Source organism: Neovison vison, chromosome 11 (assembly GCF_020171115.1).
Source record: "Neovison vison isolate M4711 chromosome 11, ASM_NN_V1, whole genome shotgun sequence".
Taxonomy (NCBI): Eukaryota; Metazoa; Chordata; class Mammalia; order Carnivora; family Mustelidae; genus Neogale; species Neogale vison.
Genome location: NC_058101.1, coordinates 198,421,777 through 198,440,353, shown reverse-complemented (window position 1 = coordinate 198,440,353; position 18,577 = coordinate 198,421,777). Strand labels below are relative to the sequence as shown.

At 44.6% G+C, this 18,577-nt stretch overlaps 1 protein-coding gene across 4 annotated transcripts in view; it reads left to right on the top strand.

Moving 5' to 3' along the window:
• WWC2 (WW and C2 domain containing 2) overlaps positions 1 to 18,577 on the top strand; it is a 204,190-nt gene that overhangs the window by 169,793 nt on the left and 15,820 nt on the right. For 3 of the 4 annotated variants that reach the window (XM_044225654.1, XM_044225657.1, XM_044225656.1), the window contains exons 18-21: positions 3,913 to 4,111; positions 5,582 to 5,746; positions 6,980 to 7,072; positions 9,541 to 9,783. In XM_044225654.1, coding sequence (XP_044081589.1) covers positions 3,913 to 4,111; positions 5,582 to 5,746; positions 6,980 to 7,072; positions 9,541 to 9,783 — 700 coding nt within the window. Of the gene's footprint in view, positions 1 to 3,912; positions 4,112 to 5,581; positions 5,747 to 6,979; positions 7,073 to 9,540; positions 9,784 to 9,960; positions 10,150 to 18,577 lie in introns of those variants that run through there. The other variant, XM_044225655.1, reaches the window with a different exon arrangement.

The following is an 18,577-nucleotide window of genomic DNA, read 5'->3' as shown; positions in this document are numbered from 1 at the left end:
AGTTAATACCTATTCTTCTGAAACTGTTCCAAAAAATAGAAATGGAAGGAAAATTACAAACTCATTTTATGCATAGGCCAGCATTACCTTGATCCCCAAACCAGACAAAGACCCCATCACAAAGAAGAATTACAGACCAATATCTCTGATGAGCATGGATGCTAAAATTTTCACCAAGATACTAGCCAATAGGAACCAATAGTACATGAAAAGGATTATTAACCTTGACCGAATTGGATTTATTCTGGGGCTGCAAAGGTGGTTCAACATCTGCAAATCAACACAGTGTGAGAGGTTATGATCCTCTCAGTAGATAGAGAAAAAGCATTTGATGAAGTACAGCATCCATTCTTGATGAAAACTCTTCACAGTGTAGGGATAGAGGGTAATATACCTCAATATCATGAAAGCCATCTATGAAAAACCCATAGCGAATATCATTCTCAGTGGGGAAAAACTGAAAGCTTTTCCCATAAGATCAGGAACATGGCAAAGATGTCCATTATCACCACTGCAATTCAACATGGTAGTATAAGTCCTAACCTCAGCAGTCAGACAACAAAAAGAAAGAAAAGGCATCCAAATCGGCAAAGAAGTCAAACTCTCACTCTTTGCAGATGATCTTATACTTTATGTGGAAAACCAAAAGACTCCACCCCAAAATTGCTAGAACTCGTACAGGAATTCGGTAAAGTGTCAGGATGCAAAATCAGTGCACAGAAACCAGTTGTGTTTCTATACACCAACAATAAGACTGAAGAAAGAGAAATTACAGAGTTGATCCCATTTAAAACTACACCCAAAACCGTAAGATATCTAGGAATAAATCTACCAAAGAAGCAAAGAATCTATACTCAGAAAAGTATAGAATACTCATGAAAGAAATTGAGGAAGACACAAAGAAATGGAAAAACGTTCCATGCTCATGGATTGGAAGAATAAATATTGTGAAAATGTCTAGGCTACCTAGAGCAATCTACACATTTAATGCGATCCGTATCAAAATACTGTCAACTTTTTTCAAAGAAATGGAACAAATAATCCTAAAATTTATATGGAACCAGAAAAGACCCCAAATAGCCAGAGGAGTGTTGAAAAAAGAAAACCAAAGCTGGTGGCATCACAATTCCAGACTTCAAGCTCTCTTACAAAGCTGTAATCAACAAGACAGTATGGTACTGGCACAAAAACAGACACATAGATCAGTGGAACAAAATAGAGAGCCCAGAAATGGGAGAAGATATTTGCAAATGACCTATCTGATAAAGGGCTTGTATCCAAAATCTATAAAGAACTTATCAAACTCAACACCCAAAGAACAAATAATCAAGAAATGGGCACAAGATATGAACTTTATTTCTTGCAAAGAAGACATCTAAATGGCCAACAGACACATGAAAAAGTGCTCAACATCACTCGGCATCAGGGAAATGCAAATCAAAACCACAATGAGATACCACCTCACACCTGTCAGAACTGCTAAAATTAACAAGTCAGGAAATAACAGGTTCTGGCAAGGATGTGGAGAAAGGGGAACCCTCCTACACCGTTGGTGGGAATGCAGCCTGGTGCAGCCACTCTGGAAAACAGCATGGAGGTTCCTCAAAAAGTTAAAAATAGAGCTACCCTGGGTAGCAATTGCTACCCAGCAATTGCACTACTGGGTATTTACCCTAAAGATAAAAATGTATTGATCCAAAGGGGCACATGCACCCGAATGTTTATAACAGCAATGTCCACAATAGCCAAACTATGGAAAGAACCTTGATGTCCATCAACAGATGAATGGATAAAGAAGATGTGGTATATATATATACCATGGGATACAATGCAGCCATCAAGAAACCTGAAATCTTGCCATTTGCAATGATGTAGTTGGAACTAGAGGTTATTATGCTAAGCAAAATAGATCAGTCAGAGAAAGAAATTATCATATGATCTCTGATATGAGGAATTTGAGAAACAAGGCAGAGGATCATAGGGGAAGGGAGGGGAAAATGAAACAAGATGAAACCAGAAAGGGAGATAAGCCATAAGAGACTCTTAATCTCAGGAAACAAACAGTGTTGCTGGAGGGGACAGGGTGGGCGGGATGCAGTGGCTGGGTGATGGACATGGGGGAGGGAATGTGCTATGGTGAGTGCATGTGAATCGTGTATGATGATGACTCACAGACCTGTACCCCTGAAACAAATAATACATTATATGTTAATTCAAAAAAAAAGTTCTGGGCTCCTGGATGGCTCAGTAGGTTAAGCCGCTGCCTTCGGCTCAGGTCATGATCTCAGGGTCCTGGAATTGAGTCCCGAGAGCCTGCTTCCCTCTCTCTCTCTGTCTGCCTGCCTCTCTGCCTACTTGTGATCTCTGTCTGTCAAATAAATAAAATCTTTAAGAAAAAAATAATAATAATAATTTTTTTTAAAAAAAGGAAAAAAAGTTCTTGTTGCCATTTTCTCTAAAAACAAATTTTAGTGAATACGTCAGTTTTTAAAGTACATACATAAAATTATTAATTATATATAATGATTATATAATATATAATTATTAAATATAATTAATAAATTATTATTACATACATAAAATTATTAAAGTACATAAAATTATTTGGGTTGATTTTAATGCACATGTAGTTGCTTTTGTTGATATGTTTGAACTACTGTTAACATATGTATAGCATGCACGTGTGTAAAATTTATTACAAGCCAACAATGACAAGATATGTCATAACTAACAAACTCTTGGATATTTGGAAGAAACAGCTTACTACAGTGATGCAAAAAGTTTAGAAAATCTTTGTTGTTATTAGAAGACTTTTACAATTTACAATGGTCATGAATCAGTACTGCAAAAATAATAAATACGAGAGTGATTATAAGGTTCATCATGGTATTTTTAAATAGCAAGCCTTCTTGGTGTATGTAAAATACAATTCGTTTCATTTACATTTCAAAAAATACACTTGGTATGTAGCATAGAGGAATTTACAGCTCACAAAATTCATTGCTAGCTGCCCCGTGCTCGCTGCATGACTCTGTGTTTAATTCCTGGCGTGTGCCAAGTTGTCAGAATGTCTCCGATCACAATTATAGCTCAGCTTTGAGTTATCAGTGGAAGAAGTGTTTCCGTTCTAAGGACATGTAACTCAACAAAGCATGAGGTATTCTAAGCCATGCCGGTACTATTGCGCGCCTGTCCATACAGGTTATATGGACTCTAAACTCTGTGTCCATTCCAGAGCCCCAGTAACCATGCCGCCCCAGCCCACACCATGGCTTTTGTTAAAGACACGATCCTATGGCGTTAGGATTCTTATGTCAGTAGTAAAACTCCCTTTACACAGGGTTTTTACCCCTGCTAGCCTGTAAGCACAGTTGACAATGGATATATTTTTTAAAGATTTTATTTTTAAGTAATCTGTACACCCAACGTGGGGCTCAAACTTAAAACCCCAAGATCAAGAGTCCCAGGCTCTTCTCGGTGAGCCAGTCAGGCACCCAGATAATGGAGATTTCCGGTGCTTACGTCTTTATTCGCTTTCAGCAGAGTCACTCCAGCCTGTTGTATGATTAACTTTATATAATAAATAAACAGCTGATCTCAAGGTACATACACTATAGTACCTTGCCGGTCTTCTTAAACGGCTGGGTTAAATTTTAGATGTGATTTTCAGACTATTTCTATTTTAACATGTAGGAACTAGGTCGAATCGCATTCATTCAACTTCCCAGTTCCGGAGTGTGGTCTTGCCGCCGGACGCTGGAGAGGCCGCTGTGACTGTCTCTCTCCCGAGCGTTTCAGGCCCCATTCGCGCCCCAGCCGCGGCTCGAGTCACCGTGCGCGAGCGCCGTTCGCCTGGGGCGCGCACACCCGCCCGACCTGGGGCCTGCTGGCTCCTGTCTTGTCTCGCCGCAGGTTAGCCATGCTGCGAGAGGCCTCTGATGAAATCGCGGCTGAAGGAAAGGCCGAAGCGAAGTTGCCAGAAGACGGCGGCCGTTCGGCAGACTCGTGCTCGTGTCCGAGCGCGCCCGAGGTGGAGGAGGACGCGGGCCGGAGAGACCGCCGCTGTGCCGAGGCCCGCGGGTATCCGCCACCTGCCGGGCCACGCACCCTGGTAAGGACCCGCGGCCGCGCGCTCCAGCGCCCATCTCTGTCTCGGCTGTGATCCCGCCTTAGGATTTTGTGCAAAGCTCGTCGTCAGACACGGTTGTGGAAATAGGCAGTGGCCAGACTGTAAAACTCGCCAGTGGGCCCCAAATATTCATTCCTCACTTAAATTTTATATAAGATGAATAGTGCTGGGGCACCTGGGTGGCTGCCTTCTGCTCAGGTCATGATCCCAGGATCCTGGGATCGACTCCCACATCGGGCTCCTTGCTCAGCAGGGAGCCCGCTTCTCCCTCTGCCTCTGTGTGCCACTCTGTCTGCCTGTGCTTGCTCGCTCTCCCTCTCTGACAAATAAATAAATAAAACTTTAAAAAAAAAAGAATAGTGCTATTTAGATCTCTATAAATGTCCTGTGAATATTCACTAACTAGCATTTAGCATACTTACTAAAAAGCATTTCCAGAATGACTACCAAATTCCAGTATAACTAGTTAATTGTATTAAGTTTTGTAAATGTGAGTTTTATTTCCATTTTAAACCTGAAGTCAAGGTTTAAAGTTCCTCTTGGTGAGGTGGGGTTCTGGTTGCAGTCCGCTCTGGAATGCCGCAGGTGGCTCGGCCTGTGCCAGCCAAGTTAGGCAGCAGTAACTTTGCTCCTTGACAGAGAGGCATGTTGAAGATCACGTCCAGACACGGAGGAAACATTTTCAGGTTGGAGGATGCTGGCAGACTTGGGATGTTGGTAATGGGGTCTGGGAAATTCTAGTTCTTTATTCCTGGGGGAAGTAGTATTGTACCCTGACCAGAGACTTCCTTTAATAAATAAATCAGTGTGAGACACGTAGGAATTCTTTTATGCAATAAGATCAACAGTAAACCTCTGCCAATGCCTGTAGAAATTGTATTTGGAGAAACTTCTCTTTTTACTTACATTTTATTTTTTGTTACCTTTCCAAAGAGATGCTTAAAATCCAAACTCAGCTTCAACAGCGTTGCTATTTGCAAATATATATTCTTGCATATTCTATGGAAAACTGTAACTTGTAGTATATTTTCATTTTCTTATATGTAATTACTTATATCATTATTCTGGTAAAAAAAAAAAAAACAACTGGAAAAAACCTAATGGGATGTTGAACAGCGTTTAATGACAAACTATTCTTAGACAAGATTTTCTGCAGAACCACATTTACCCTCTGTAAAGCTCAGCCTTCCTGGTGGCATCTGATGGGTTAAAGGCGGCTCCTCTATTTACAGGTGACCCTGTCCTCCCCACAGCGGATCATGTTCTCACTCCGTGGAGAGCCCTCTGTCCGGGCTCCCATCCGGAGTAACACCAAGTCTTGCTCTCCCCAGTGGCCCCAGTGCTAACCAAGGCTGCGTTGTAGATTGGCTATTCCTTTTTGTACTTAGAAGAAAGGAGCACAGCGGTATGCACGCGCGTCCGCTCCTGACAAATTTCTGACTTCGGTTCCAGGTCGATAAAGAGACCAACACGGAGGAGGCCGGTGACCCCGGGGTGGCGGTTCGCCCCAAAGACCGCAGCGGCCTGAGCGCTCGGCAGCGGCCGTTCGTGCGCAGCAGCGTGATCGTGCGCTCGCAGACCTTCTCCCCGGGGGAGCGCAACCAGTACATCTGCCGGGTAAGGGCGCCGGGGCCCTGCCCTCGCGCCAGCGAGTGTCCCCACCCCGGACGAGAGACCGTGTGTGGCAGTCTGAAGACTCCCAACTGCAGACACACGTGGCTAGAACTGCTATGAAATAGACCCGAAATACCATACTTGTAGGGGACTTCTCAGTGTGGGTGTTTTTTTCCTTTTCCTAAATTTGATGTCTCATGAACTCGAAGCTGTTTATTCGGCAAACACGTGAAATTAAGGACCTGGCTTCTGAGTATGTTTGTACCTCAGTCTGTATCTAGAAACTTCAAATGACTTGAGACTTGAATATTTTTATATTTCTGCCATACATCATCCAAGCACATTAATCCCGCAGAACCAAAATTGCGCTTTGGGTTTTCTAACACAGATCATCTTTTAATAATGCCTCTAGACCCAGAATCGGATTCAGAGTTCTGTAGAGAATATGGTGGGATTTGCATCAGTTTGCCAAGTTGTACTTCCAGAAGTAGTTATGACTTACAGTAAGACAGATTAATAATTATAAAATAGTTAAGAAAATATTTTCAGAATTCTAAATTTATTCATTCAGTTCAGGTGATGCTTTTATGAACACTTGCTGCTAAGCATGTTTCTAGACACTTGGTTGGAACTTCTCTGTGAACAGAAGAGCCCCAGAACCCTGCCCTTGCAGGGCTCACGTCCTTTTGAGTTGAGCCAGTAAACGTGAAGTTATGAAATGTCTTGGGTGGGGACCGAGTCTCTAGAAAACAGTCGAGCAAGTTAAGGGGGATTGGGCATGGTGAAAACAAGGGTCTCTGGTTTAAGCAAGGTTCAGAGTAAATGTCATTGAGAAGGTGCCATTTCAGCCGAGACCTGAAGCAGGTGAAGGGGTGAGGACGGGCTGTCTGAGCCAAGGGCGTCCTAGTTGGTTCTAAATTGTGGCTCAGCTCTGACCTGGTTATAAGCCTCTGTTATCCAGACCTTCCTTTTTAAAAATGAGAATTTCAAATTAGCTAAAAATATCAAAGGATAATTGTATTTCCAAGTATGTGTAATTATCTTAATGCAGGAGTTCTGATAACTACCACCAAAAGGCAATTGTTGAAATTATGTAAGAAAAACTTAGTTGTTTCTTAAAGAAACAAACTCCTCGATGCCTGCTTTCACCTGATAAACTTCTCACGTGTAAACCACTAGCGCTCTGTTATGCAGTGATTTTCTTTTTTTTTTTTTTTTTTAATCCTTTGTTGCCAGTTGAATCGAAGTGACAGTGACAGCTCAACCTTGGCTAAAAAATCCCTGTTTGTGAGAAACTCCACTGAGCGGCGCAGTTTGAGGGTCAAAAGGGTATGTATTCCCCAGCAGCATCTCCCTGTCTCGACCCATTCCAGAGTCACAGATTGGGAAGCGTAAATACCAGAACAGCTGAGCGTCGTTGCTCAACGTGGGCCACTGAGTGAAGCCACCATGATTCCAGAGAGACAAAGATCTCGTGTGGAGACTGGGGGCAGAGGGTGCCTGAGAGCAGCCATTCAGCACTGGTTTCGATCCTGTGAAAACGAAGCCAGGAAACTCACTTTGCGGTAGCGATGGAAGAGGGGCTGGCTGAGTGGGTTTGAAGGTGCTGCGTCCCCATCTCTGGCTCTCCAGCAAGAGTGTAACACCCAGGACCTTTACGGAGGGGTGGACATTCCATAAAGGAGTACACAGTATTCGCTGCTTGCTTAACAAACAGACACTTTCGGGAACGCTCCGGTTTTCCTGGAAGACGTAGGTCTCTGAATGAGCCTTAAGATAAGTCGGAGAGAATATTTAAACAAATTAAAAGGTTGGACTGTTCAAGTAGTTCAACAATTCTTGCTTCCTTATAGCTGAAACGCTAATGAAAGTTACTTGCTTACTACTCATTTGTGTCCTAGTAATTCACTAAGCTGTTGGGCAGAGATGTGTTGTTTAAATAAGCACAAAGCCCTGTGTGGGCCGCCTGCCGGAAGCCCCCGTCTGTAGGAAGCACTCAAGGAGCACATAGGACTGTGGAATGTGCGGTGGGTGAAAGGAAGGAGCCTGGGCTCCTTTCTTGGGCTCAGCCGGTTGACTGCATGGAAACGGTTACCGAGGGAGTGTTTACACCATAGAAATCAGCAGACCCTACAACCCATGCTTCTTTTCCCACCCATGCACCCTCAGAGCCCCTCGTTAAGCATTGGCCAGCGCACTGCTGCACATCGGAGTCCTTAGAAAGGACTACAGAGCCACTAGGAAGGATTTCTCATTCTGAAAAACAAGTAATACAGCCAAAGAGAGTGTGTGTCTCCGTGATTCTGCTGTGTAATGTTTGTTAGAGCAGAGTTGAACAGAGGGAACCTAGTAAGAATGTTAGAGAATGTTAAGCAGTATGTGTGGGACAAGGCACAGCCTGTAGAAGCTCTTCAGCCCTGGGCGAGGGCTCTGGGACAGGGAGGAGGACAGCAAACCCTCCCACCCAGCCCCGCCATCTGTCACGAGCTCCACCGTCATTCCAGATCTTCAAGCCCAAGTACTTCTCAAATTCGAGTCCCTCCTCTCGTATCCCAAAGTACCTGTTTTTATTAGTAACCTCATTTTCCATTCCCACTGCCAACCATCTGGACAGAAAATACCCTCCTTGTTCCCCTCCGCTGATGCAATCTTACCCAGCCTTCTTTGACTTCCTTTCCGTAAGGAAGCGTGACCGGCCCTGAGCAATCTCTCCTTTCCCTGACTTCCTGTGGCATGGCTCACGGCTCCAAGCTTTGAAGGTTAATGAGTAGGGCTTTTCTTCCTGGGGTTTGGCCTGCCACCCCCTGCCCCACCCCGGCAGACATTGAGTCACACATAACACAATAATTATTTCTTGCTAAATGGATAAGATTGACCCAAGAAGAGCACCAGTGATTCACAGGTGAAAGTGGATATTAAACAATGGGAAATCGAGGAAGGAGCTGCGATTTATTTATTTTTTAATTTTTTTTTTTTAAAGATTTTATTTATTTGACACAGAGAGAGAGATCACAAGTAGCCAGAGAGGCAGGCAGAGAGAGAGGGGGGAACCAGGCTCCTTGCTGAGCAGAGAGCCCGATGCAGGGCTCGATCCCAAGACCCTGGGATCATGACCTGAGCCGAAGGCAGAGGCTTTAACCCACTGAGCCACCCAGGCGCCCCCCTGGAGCTGGGCTTTAACCATATGTATGAGAGGAAGGGGCTCAGAGTCAGAATGACCAGCTGCATTCTGGTGGGCACCTCCAGAAATCATGGCTAAAGCAAGGGGCGGGGTGGGGGGAGGTCATTAATAGTCCCTGGTCCTGAAATGGATGAAGTGTCAGTTTCTGATATGTCTGTTTCCCAGGGGGCTGCTCTGTGTTCTAAATTGGCCAGGCTAGGAGAGGCTGTATTAGGGTAACAACTTTAAAAAATCTCTGTGTTTAAAACAATAAACATTTCTCACTTACCTCGGTGTTCACTGCAGGTTGGCTAGATGCTGTGCTCATTTTGTCTTCACTCAGGACCCACACTGATGGGACTTCCACCTCTGAATCTTTGCTGTCCTACTAGCAGGGGACAGGAATGCACCCATCTCACACTGGCCTGGAAAGGCTTCACTGGCCTGGAAAGACTTTGCTAGAAGTGGTACACATCACTGCCAGTCCCCTTTCACTGGCCAGAGCAGCTCACCTGTCCGGCGGTGCCTCCCTTCAGGGGAGCCGGGAAATGCGTGCTCTCGTGTGCCGGGGAGGAGGAAGGGCAGAATAACAAGTGCCCGCATAATAAGGCTGTCGTGTTGTTTTCTAATCCTGCAGACGGTTTGCCAGCCAGTGCTGAGAAGAACAGCTCAAGAACACCCAGGGCGCACATCTCTAGACCTCGAACTGGACCTCCAGGCGTCTCTAACCCGTCAGAGCCGGCTCAACGATGAGCTGCAGGCCCTCAGGGGCTTGAGGCAAAAGCTGGAGGAGCTAAAAGCTCAGGGAGAGACTGACCTTCCGCTGGGTGTCCTGGAAGATGAGAGGTTCCAGAAGCTCCTAAAAGAAGCTGAGAAGCAGGTACAGATCTCGGTGTCTCCACTGTCCCTGAAGGGTGGGAAAATAGGGGGTCCTAAAGCCGGCCCAGTGGAAGGTCCCCAGCCTCCACCTGGGTTTCAGCAAGGCCGCGGGTCCTTTTCCTGGAACACAGAACGCTTTTCCCCATTGTTGTAGGCCTTTTTTTTTTTTTAAACCTAGGCTATTGCTCAGAGTGTGGAACTGCCATCCACCAGGGTACAGACAGGAGAGCCCCCCACCACATCACCCCCAGCTTACCGGCCACCTGTTAGCAAGGAGCGCGGCCACCAGAGAGAGTGGTCTGTTTCTGCTCAGCGGTTGTCTCCGTCTCAACATGAGACTTGGCAAATAAATACAATTTAATTTTTACTATAAATGACAAATCTTATTTGAATTTTCTGAGTAGCTCTTTAAGGTTCATGATGCACCTCACTTATTAATATGTTATTCATTTTAATGCTTCTAAATTTTCACATTCTTCCTTTCCTTCAAAAAAGATCACACTCCGCATAATGCCGTTCTCCCCTGCCTTTCTTTCACCATACAGGTTACTGTACAAAATAAGGTAAAAATCACTGATTTAAAAACTAGGGTATTTTGGGGGCGCCTGGGTGGCTCAGTTGGTTAAGCGTCTGCCTTCAGCTCAGGTCATGGTCTCGGGGTTCCAGGATAGAGCCCTGCGTCAGGCTTCCTGCTCAGTGGGGACTTTGCTTCTCTGTCTCTCCCCCTGCCTCGATGCTTGCACTCTCTTTCTCTCTCTCTCAAAATAAGATATTTTAAAAATCTAAAAAGAAAAAAAAAAGACTAGGGTAATTTTAAGGGAATATTTCTATTGTTCTGCCACCTACCTACAACGGAAATTTCCTAGAACCTGCTTATTTATCCAGTTGGCTTATTCTCTAAGTTTAGAATTCCTATTTGGGTATAAGAGAGTATATCCACATCCGTATGTAATAGACAAATAGAATTTCCCGCATAGCTGAAACATTGTTCTCTTTCAACCATTTTGGATGAAAATCTGAAATAGATTATACACTTTCTTAAACTAATAGAAAATCTTGTCCGTAATATAAACTTCCTTTTTTGGCCCATAGTTACTGTTTAGTCGCTAGTGTGTGGTACTATAGCGAAGCTGAGTCATTTATTTGCTAGCACTACTAATCCTAGATGAAACTCAGAAACTTCATGAAGGAATTTTAGGGATTTGACTGATCCCGATAATTTGTAGAGAAAGTTTAAGCAACAAAACATATCACATATCGGGGCACCTAGGTGGCTTAGTCATTAAGCATCTGCCTTCGGCTTAGGTCATGATCCCAGGGTCCTGGGATCGAGCCCCACATCAGGCTCCCTGCTTGGCAGAAAGCCTGCTTCTCCCTCTCCACCTGCTTGAGTTCCCTCTCTCACTGGGTCTCTCTCTGTCAAATAAATAAATAAAATCTAAAAATTTAAAAAAAAAATATATATATATATATATATCCCATAGCTGTATCATGTCCCACCTGATAGAAGAGACCTTGGCATACTGTAGAACATCAGTAAGTATCTCTGTTCAGTGGAGAGTTGAATAGTAGGCCTTATGCTTGGTCCTACAGAGACTGCAAGGATAATTAGACACTGTCGTGCGTTCTCAGAGCTTATGGATTGGCAAAGGAGATGAGCCAGACGCACCAGGTCCTCAAGAGAAATCACTTTCTAGTGAGATCAGGAGATGTTTCGTGGAGGAAATAGCAAAGTGGCCTTGACGGCAGGTAGTGGGACTTTGTCCACCGTGGGGGAGGCGAGCAGATGCAGGAAGCACAACAGTCCAGGTCTAGGGCAGCTCTCACCAGTGAAGGGTCTGTAGACGTGAGCCCCCAGCAGAGCAGTGCCACAGTGTGGCTGTCCCTGCATGATGGAAGGTTGGGTTAAAAGCTGAAATCATCAGCTCTTACATTCGTTACCTTGATAATAACCATTGCTTTTATTCTCTTGAGTCTTTGAATTAACAAGTCATTTCAGACTTTTGGCTTGATTAATATCATGGAGAAGCATCACAATTTTTTTACCTCTATGGGTCCAAGGCTTTCAAAGCTGGATTAGCATTTTACAACTATTGATTTAAAAAGAACGCTACATCTCTGAAGGTTTTTTCTTGTTTGTTTGTTTTTGATTTGTCATGATGTGAAATTCCAGATCCTTGGGCATCAGTAATTATAAAAACTTTGGGGCCTTTTTTTTTTTTTAAACCTTAAATCATACTGCTAAATTCATCCATGAACTCTTTGGAATTCTAGTTTGTTTTGACAGCTACTAATCACCAGTGTATAGAGAGAAGCTCAGTAAAGCAAAAAGTTAATTATTTGAAAAAAACTAAAATAAACAAAAAAACACATAACTCTGACGGGACCAATGAAGAGAAGATACACACACAGAAAATTATAAAAGTAAAGAGATAGAATTATGGATAACTTTGAAATGTAAAAGATAAGTGAATAATATAAAAAATATCGGCCCACAATTCAGACAAATATCTAGGAAAATGGAACATACTAGAATGGATGAAGGGGGGAAAACAATTGAAAATCCTATCTCTCTTAAAGAAATGAAAGCAGTGATTTAAAATGTACCCACAATGAAAGTATAGGTCTAGATGTTCTGTAGCGAAGGTCCACCAAACTTTCAAAGATTATCTCAATTTTACATAAACTCTTCCAGACACCAGAAAAAGAGAGAACACTTCACAACTCATTCTACGTGACCAATGTCCCTAATACCAAAACTAGACAAAGATATTACCAGGAGGAAGAATCACAGGCCAGTTTCATCCATAAGTATAGATGCAAAAATCCTGAATGAAATGTGAGTAAATATAATCCAACAATATACATTTTAACCATGTTGAATTTTGCAAGGATTCTTTATCATTAGAAAAATCCATTAATACAATGAATCCCCTGAACAGATTAAGGAGAAAAACCCTTTGGTCAACTCAACAAATACAGGAAAAGTACTAATAAAGGTCCATATTCATGTTTAAAACTGTTGGTAAGTAGGAAGAGATGATGTCTTTAACTCAGAGAGAATCACCAAAAGCAAATATGGTCCTAAATAGACAAACACTGGAATCGTTCTCTTTAAAATCAGACACAGGCATTCGACACTTCTCTGCTCAAGATTCTAACCAGTGGGAGGCAAGAAAAAAGTAGAAGCAGAGAGACAGGAAAGGAGGAGCTAAAGCTGTCATCATTGGCTGATACGATATTGTGTACATTAGAAATCCACAAGTTCCTACAAAGCATAAGAGAATTGAACAAGATGGGCAAATAGAAGAATCATTTACAAAAGTCCATTGCCTTGCTAATATACACCAGCCAGAAAGAACTGCAAAATTTAATTATGAAGATACTTTTTCACCACAGTATCAAAGAATATCACGTATCAAGGAATAAATTCAACAAAAATTTATATTATATTAAAGGAAAAACTTTTAATAACCTTAAGAGGAGAGTGTTTAAAAAAAAAAAAAAACTTAATTCATGGAGAAGTATATACTACATTCATGTAGAGCAGAGGTCAGCCAACTTTCCCCGTAATGGGCTGGAGAAGAAATATTTCATCCAGAGAGTTCTCATTCACCACCTCTCAACTCTGCCATTTAACACAAGAGCCGCCACAGACAAGACGTACATAAATATTTGGCTGTGCTGTGTTCTAAGAAAACTACACAGAAAGAGACACAGACCACAGTCTGCCACCCCTGACACAAAGGAAGAGTCACTGTTGTGGAAATAGTCGATTCTCCTTAAAATGTACCGCAGATTCGATGTCCTTCCAAGCTGAATGCCTACGTGGATCTTCATTGAAATTGATGCAATTGATGGAAGAAGAAGCACAAATGGCCAAGACACTTCTGGGGAAGAAAAACAAAGAGCAGGGACTTGGCCTGCAGGAAATCAGTTGTTAAGATAATAAGGACGCAGTGGGGGGAATCAAGAGACTAGCCACTGGAGTGAAATGAGGGCCAGAGACAGACACACGTGTGTGTAGAGTGTGGCTGGATGGAGAGGTAGCCGGTCAGGCAGGGGCAGAAGGAGGGACCAGTGAATCAGTCAAGCTTGGAAAAATGTCATCCGTAAGGGAAAAGATAGCGTCGGAGACCTACCTAACCTACAAAAATCAATTCTAAATGGAGTCAGGACTTCCATATCAAAAATAAGAGTCAAAAAGTCAGTGAGAAATGCGGGGCACATCTTTTCATGTTTCTATTTTTTGCCTCTCTGACATCTCTCCTGTGTCCTCCCTACTTGGAGATAAGGTTGATTGGGCCAGATTGATGAGAGTCTTGAATGCCGTGATGGGGAGGCACCGGAGGTTTCTTGAGAGGAGGCTTCTTTGGGTGTGGTAGAGATGTGTGTGGGACATCGGCCGGTCCGTTTTCCACAAAATACAGGCTAGGAGCTTGGACAGGACCCAAGCTGTCTGATCCTGTTTGAAAGACACAAGGCTGAGGCATCCTTTCGGAGATCAGAGTATCATAAATGCACTGTCTCGTGAGTGGGCATTTTAATCTTTCATTGTCGCCCTCCACTCTGAGACTTTTGCTGGTGTTAATAGATGACTCAAGGTTTGCAAGTTTTTAGGGTGACTCTTGTTTTCCTTCTTCATGAAAGAAATCCTTGGTGCAAGTAGATGAAAACGGAGGGCTGTAGAAGCCAGCAGCCCAGGAGATCTTCAGGGTTGACTTAGATGTGTTGCTGAGTTTCTAAAAACCTGTGTTTCAAGTAAAAGTTGATGTTTGAGGCACACGTGTTCATTGTAACGATTTGTCCTTGAGTAAGCCAGTCAAGAATGTGTGTCTGCTCTCAGCTGCGGAAAATTCTGGGAGGGCGGTCCTGGGGAACTTGAGCAGAACTGTTCCCCGTAAAGGAGAAACACCTCTTAAAGGCAAGTCTTTGCCCTCCTGGGTGCCTTTGGTCTAGCAGCAAAGTCCCAGGTAAACACCCTAGGGGAGCGACGAGGCTGTCCTCTTGCTGCTTCTATGTTATGGTTGTTATGGTGCCTCCGGGAGGATATTCCATCCCACCTTGGCAAAAATCTCCTCTGCCTCATTAAAGCCTGCTGAACGTGCCTGCCAGCCATGGTTTTATCCTGTTCTGAGTTTTGCTCGCCCCTTACCCACCACTAGAATACACAGTTGTCCCTTGACTTGCTGGTGGATGGATAGATACGCGATCTTGAACTAAATTCCCTTATAAGTGACCTCTTTGGCAACTGTTACAGCTGTGTCCTTCAGGCACGGGTGCTCTCGTTTCCCGGGCCTGCCCCAGAACCAGTGTCTCTTTGAAAGTGCTGCTGCGGGGGCAGGAGGATTTTTGTGCTTCAAACAGCACAACCCAACACACTTCTGTACAGAGCCTCGTGTGCTTGACCTGGCCAGCCGAGTTCACCGCATGCTGCGCTGGAGGCTTTCTGCCTGCGGCTGCGCAGAACTGCTTCCAGGATCCTGGGTGTTTGCATTTGCAGTGCAGCTGCAGATCCCAGATCCCTGGAGTCTTGCCCAGTGCAGGACATAAGCAGGTCTGGTTCCGGCTTTGGAAAGTGTCCTAAGAGGAGTGACACTTGAGCGTTCTTTTCTGTAAAATAGTGGTTTGCTTTTATATTAATTTGCAGTTACTTAGTCATAAAATTGTACCTACTTATGCATGATTCTGGTCCCATAATAAGCTACTGATGACTATAATCATCCCTACAGAAGTTGCATTGGTGATTATGCTCAGAAATTTAATTACGTCTTCATCGGGGTTTTCTGATCTGTGTCTCTGATGAACCAGCACTTGGTTGGTTCCATAATCAGTTTGCACAGCAAGATACTGAGGGAGAAGAGCTGAAGGAGGGTTCGCTTGCAATCGTGCGGGGCGTGGGATAAACCCTCCCGTCGCACTGTGTCACTAAGGGGGTGCAGCCCCAGGGGCGGAGCAGAGGCAAGGAGTGGGGGAGGAAGAAGGTGGCCCCTGGGTGCTGCTTGGTTGCCATAGGGCCGGCCCCCAGGAGCCACGCACGCCACATCTCACAGGCATCCTCTGGGAGCAGGAGGAAAGAATCGCTCTACCAGGGGCACGTGTCGGTGCCAGGTGATTCCACGGCACATGTGGCTTCCACAGGAGAACCTACGGCAGGGGCTGGAGGCTCAGAGAAGGGACACGAGGGGAGACCCTGGGTGTGCCTTTGTGAAATCCCCCAGACCCCAAGGGAGCTGATAACCACAAGGGCAGCTGGAAAGGGGAGGGTCTGGGCTGACCTGTCAGGGGCGTCTGATTCAGAGCGAGCATCTCGTTTTCCAGTTCTCATGAAGAAAATTGCAGCATTGGCTAAACACGAAGATGTAGCTAAATAACTAAGGTCATTAAGAGCTGAGGTGGTTGTCTTCATAATTTTATTCAAGTTTCCATACCATTGCTATCCTTTTCCTGGGTTGTTACCATGAACGTCATATGGGGATGGTATTAACAGCTCTGTATGAACTTCTTTGTTAAGAGCTGATGCACATATAAACCAAATGCGGTATTTGTGTGCACGATACAGGGCTGAGCTCTGCCCCGCCTGACGATACCTGGTGAAAACGTCTTTGGTAGACACTGGCGGTCCTAGTTGAGGGTGTAAGTGTGAAGGAAGAGAGTGACGGTACCAGCCTCCGGGCCCAGGAGCGCAGCGGGTGGGCGCTGCATGCTGTTCGCCAGCTCTGTTCTCATTGCCCTCCCCCTTCCTTCCCGTCACAGCTCCTTCCTTCCTCGTCTACCAAACAAAGACAAATCAGCCTTATAAGATGCCATAAAAATGGGCACATCTGCAGCTTCGGTATTTTCCATGCTCAGATAAGGTTTTACATATTTAATCTACAAAATAAAAGGATTGGATTAGACGACCCGAGATCCCTTGCAGTTGCAAAATCTGTGATCCGTTTGAGAGCGGATCCAGTTCTCTTTTGGTATAAGTCAAGGTGTGGAGAAATACGCAGAACTTGAAGGCTGCGTGGTCCAGCAGCCAAGCCATTAGGGCACTTGCCGTGCTTGGAGAATCCTGCAGTTCGAGGTGAGATGTGATCCCTGAGCCTTTTCCATCTAAAGCATCCGCAGTTGGGTCTCCCATAGGCCAGTAGAGCAGCACTCATAACCACAATGTGGGAGCTACGCTAACCCCCCACCCCCAAGCCCCGTCCCTTCTGCCTAAGGGCGGCTGTTGTCTCAAGCAGCAGGGAGGGCGGAGCTCTCAAAGCCAAGTGCATTTCATACCATCATAAAACCAGCCGTCTGATTCCCAAGTACAGCCGGTTTTTCTCTCTCTGTTGACCAGCTGCTGGACTGACATACTTTGCTTTCTCACCGCTAAAGCTCCGAACAGCCCCGTCTGCGAAAACACAGACGATTTCAACGGTGTGCCTTTGATTATGGCCGCAAACACTGCTAACCGCTATGGGCTTCTCTCTCCTGCTTGCTCCTCCTGTCCCATCCACTTCTTTGTACACACGCGGACACAGCAGCACACACGCACACACACTGCCCTTGGATTCCCAGCACTTCCCTGAAGCAGTGGGGCTTTGTGGGATTCTCAGCAGCAAGCTCATAAAGTGCCTATAAGACTGAGCAAAGAGCCTGCCGATTGCCATAAAAAATAGAGCTCCCAGAGAAGCAGTTAATTGAAGGCAGCCGCAGAATTTGCTTCCCTGCTCCAGAAAGCTGCTGGCTCTCAGGATTGCACTCCATAACCTTCCTCCTTTGTGGTGCAAGGTGGGTTTTGCAGCTCAGAATAAAAACCGAATCCGAGTTAGTGGCTTCTTGTATCGTACAGTCCCTCAGAAAACAGAGCGAGAAACAGAAGATCTGAATTCGGACCAGATAGTGTTGCTTCTTCTGTTAGGCTTCTCCGCGTGGCTGTAGGTTGGCGCTCTCCGCAGGTCAGGCGCCCATCGCATAAACTGAAGGACAGTCACACTCTTCTGGAATCTGGGGTGCAAAAAGTGGTTTCTGATCCTTCGAACCAGGCAGCTTATCATGACTTGTTGGGTGAGAAGGGGAGGCAGGTGCTGAGGAAGGGTTGCTATTTTTCCAAAGGAGCCTCATGTTGCTTCCAGAGAAGAAATTTCTTTCTCTTCCTCAGAGTGTTTTCCTGTCAAAACACCAAAGTTCTGCGATGCTAGCCTTTTTTAAAGCTTAAAATAGGTTTCACTCATTTGTGGAGCATAACCAATAGCATGGAGGACAAGGGGCGTTAGAGAGGAGTAGGGAATTTGGGTAAATTGGAAGGGGAGGTGAACCATGAGAGACTATGGACTCTGAAAAACAATCTGAGGGGTTTGAAGTGGCGGGGGGGTGGGAGGTTGGGGTACCAGGTGGTGGGTATTATAGAGGGCACAGCTTGCATGGAGCACTGGGTGTGGTGAAAAAATAATGAATACTGTTTTTCTGAAAATAAATAAATTGGGAGAATAAATAAATAAATAAATAAATAAGCTTAAAATAATACAGATGTTAACATTTAAAGCTAGAATATGCTAAGAAAATCATGTGTCAAAGACACCAATACACCTCATTCAACAAAATAAATCTTAGTGATTACAGTGAAGTACTCAGCAGGGAGGTTTAACTGCCAGAAAGTTGGCTCCTCTTGATTATTAACAGCTGACAAAACCTTCTCGTGATGTATTTGGTCACCCAGATTTTGAGAGGAAGATACAGGTGTGTAGGTACAGATATAATCACACAGACAAATGTAGTTTCCAGAGAAGTAGTCACTTAGTGGGGAAAGCAAGACGTTCCGT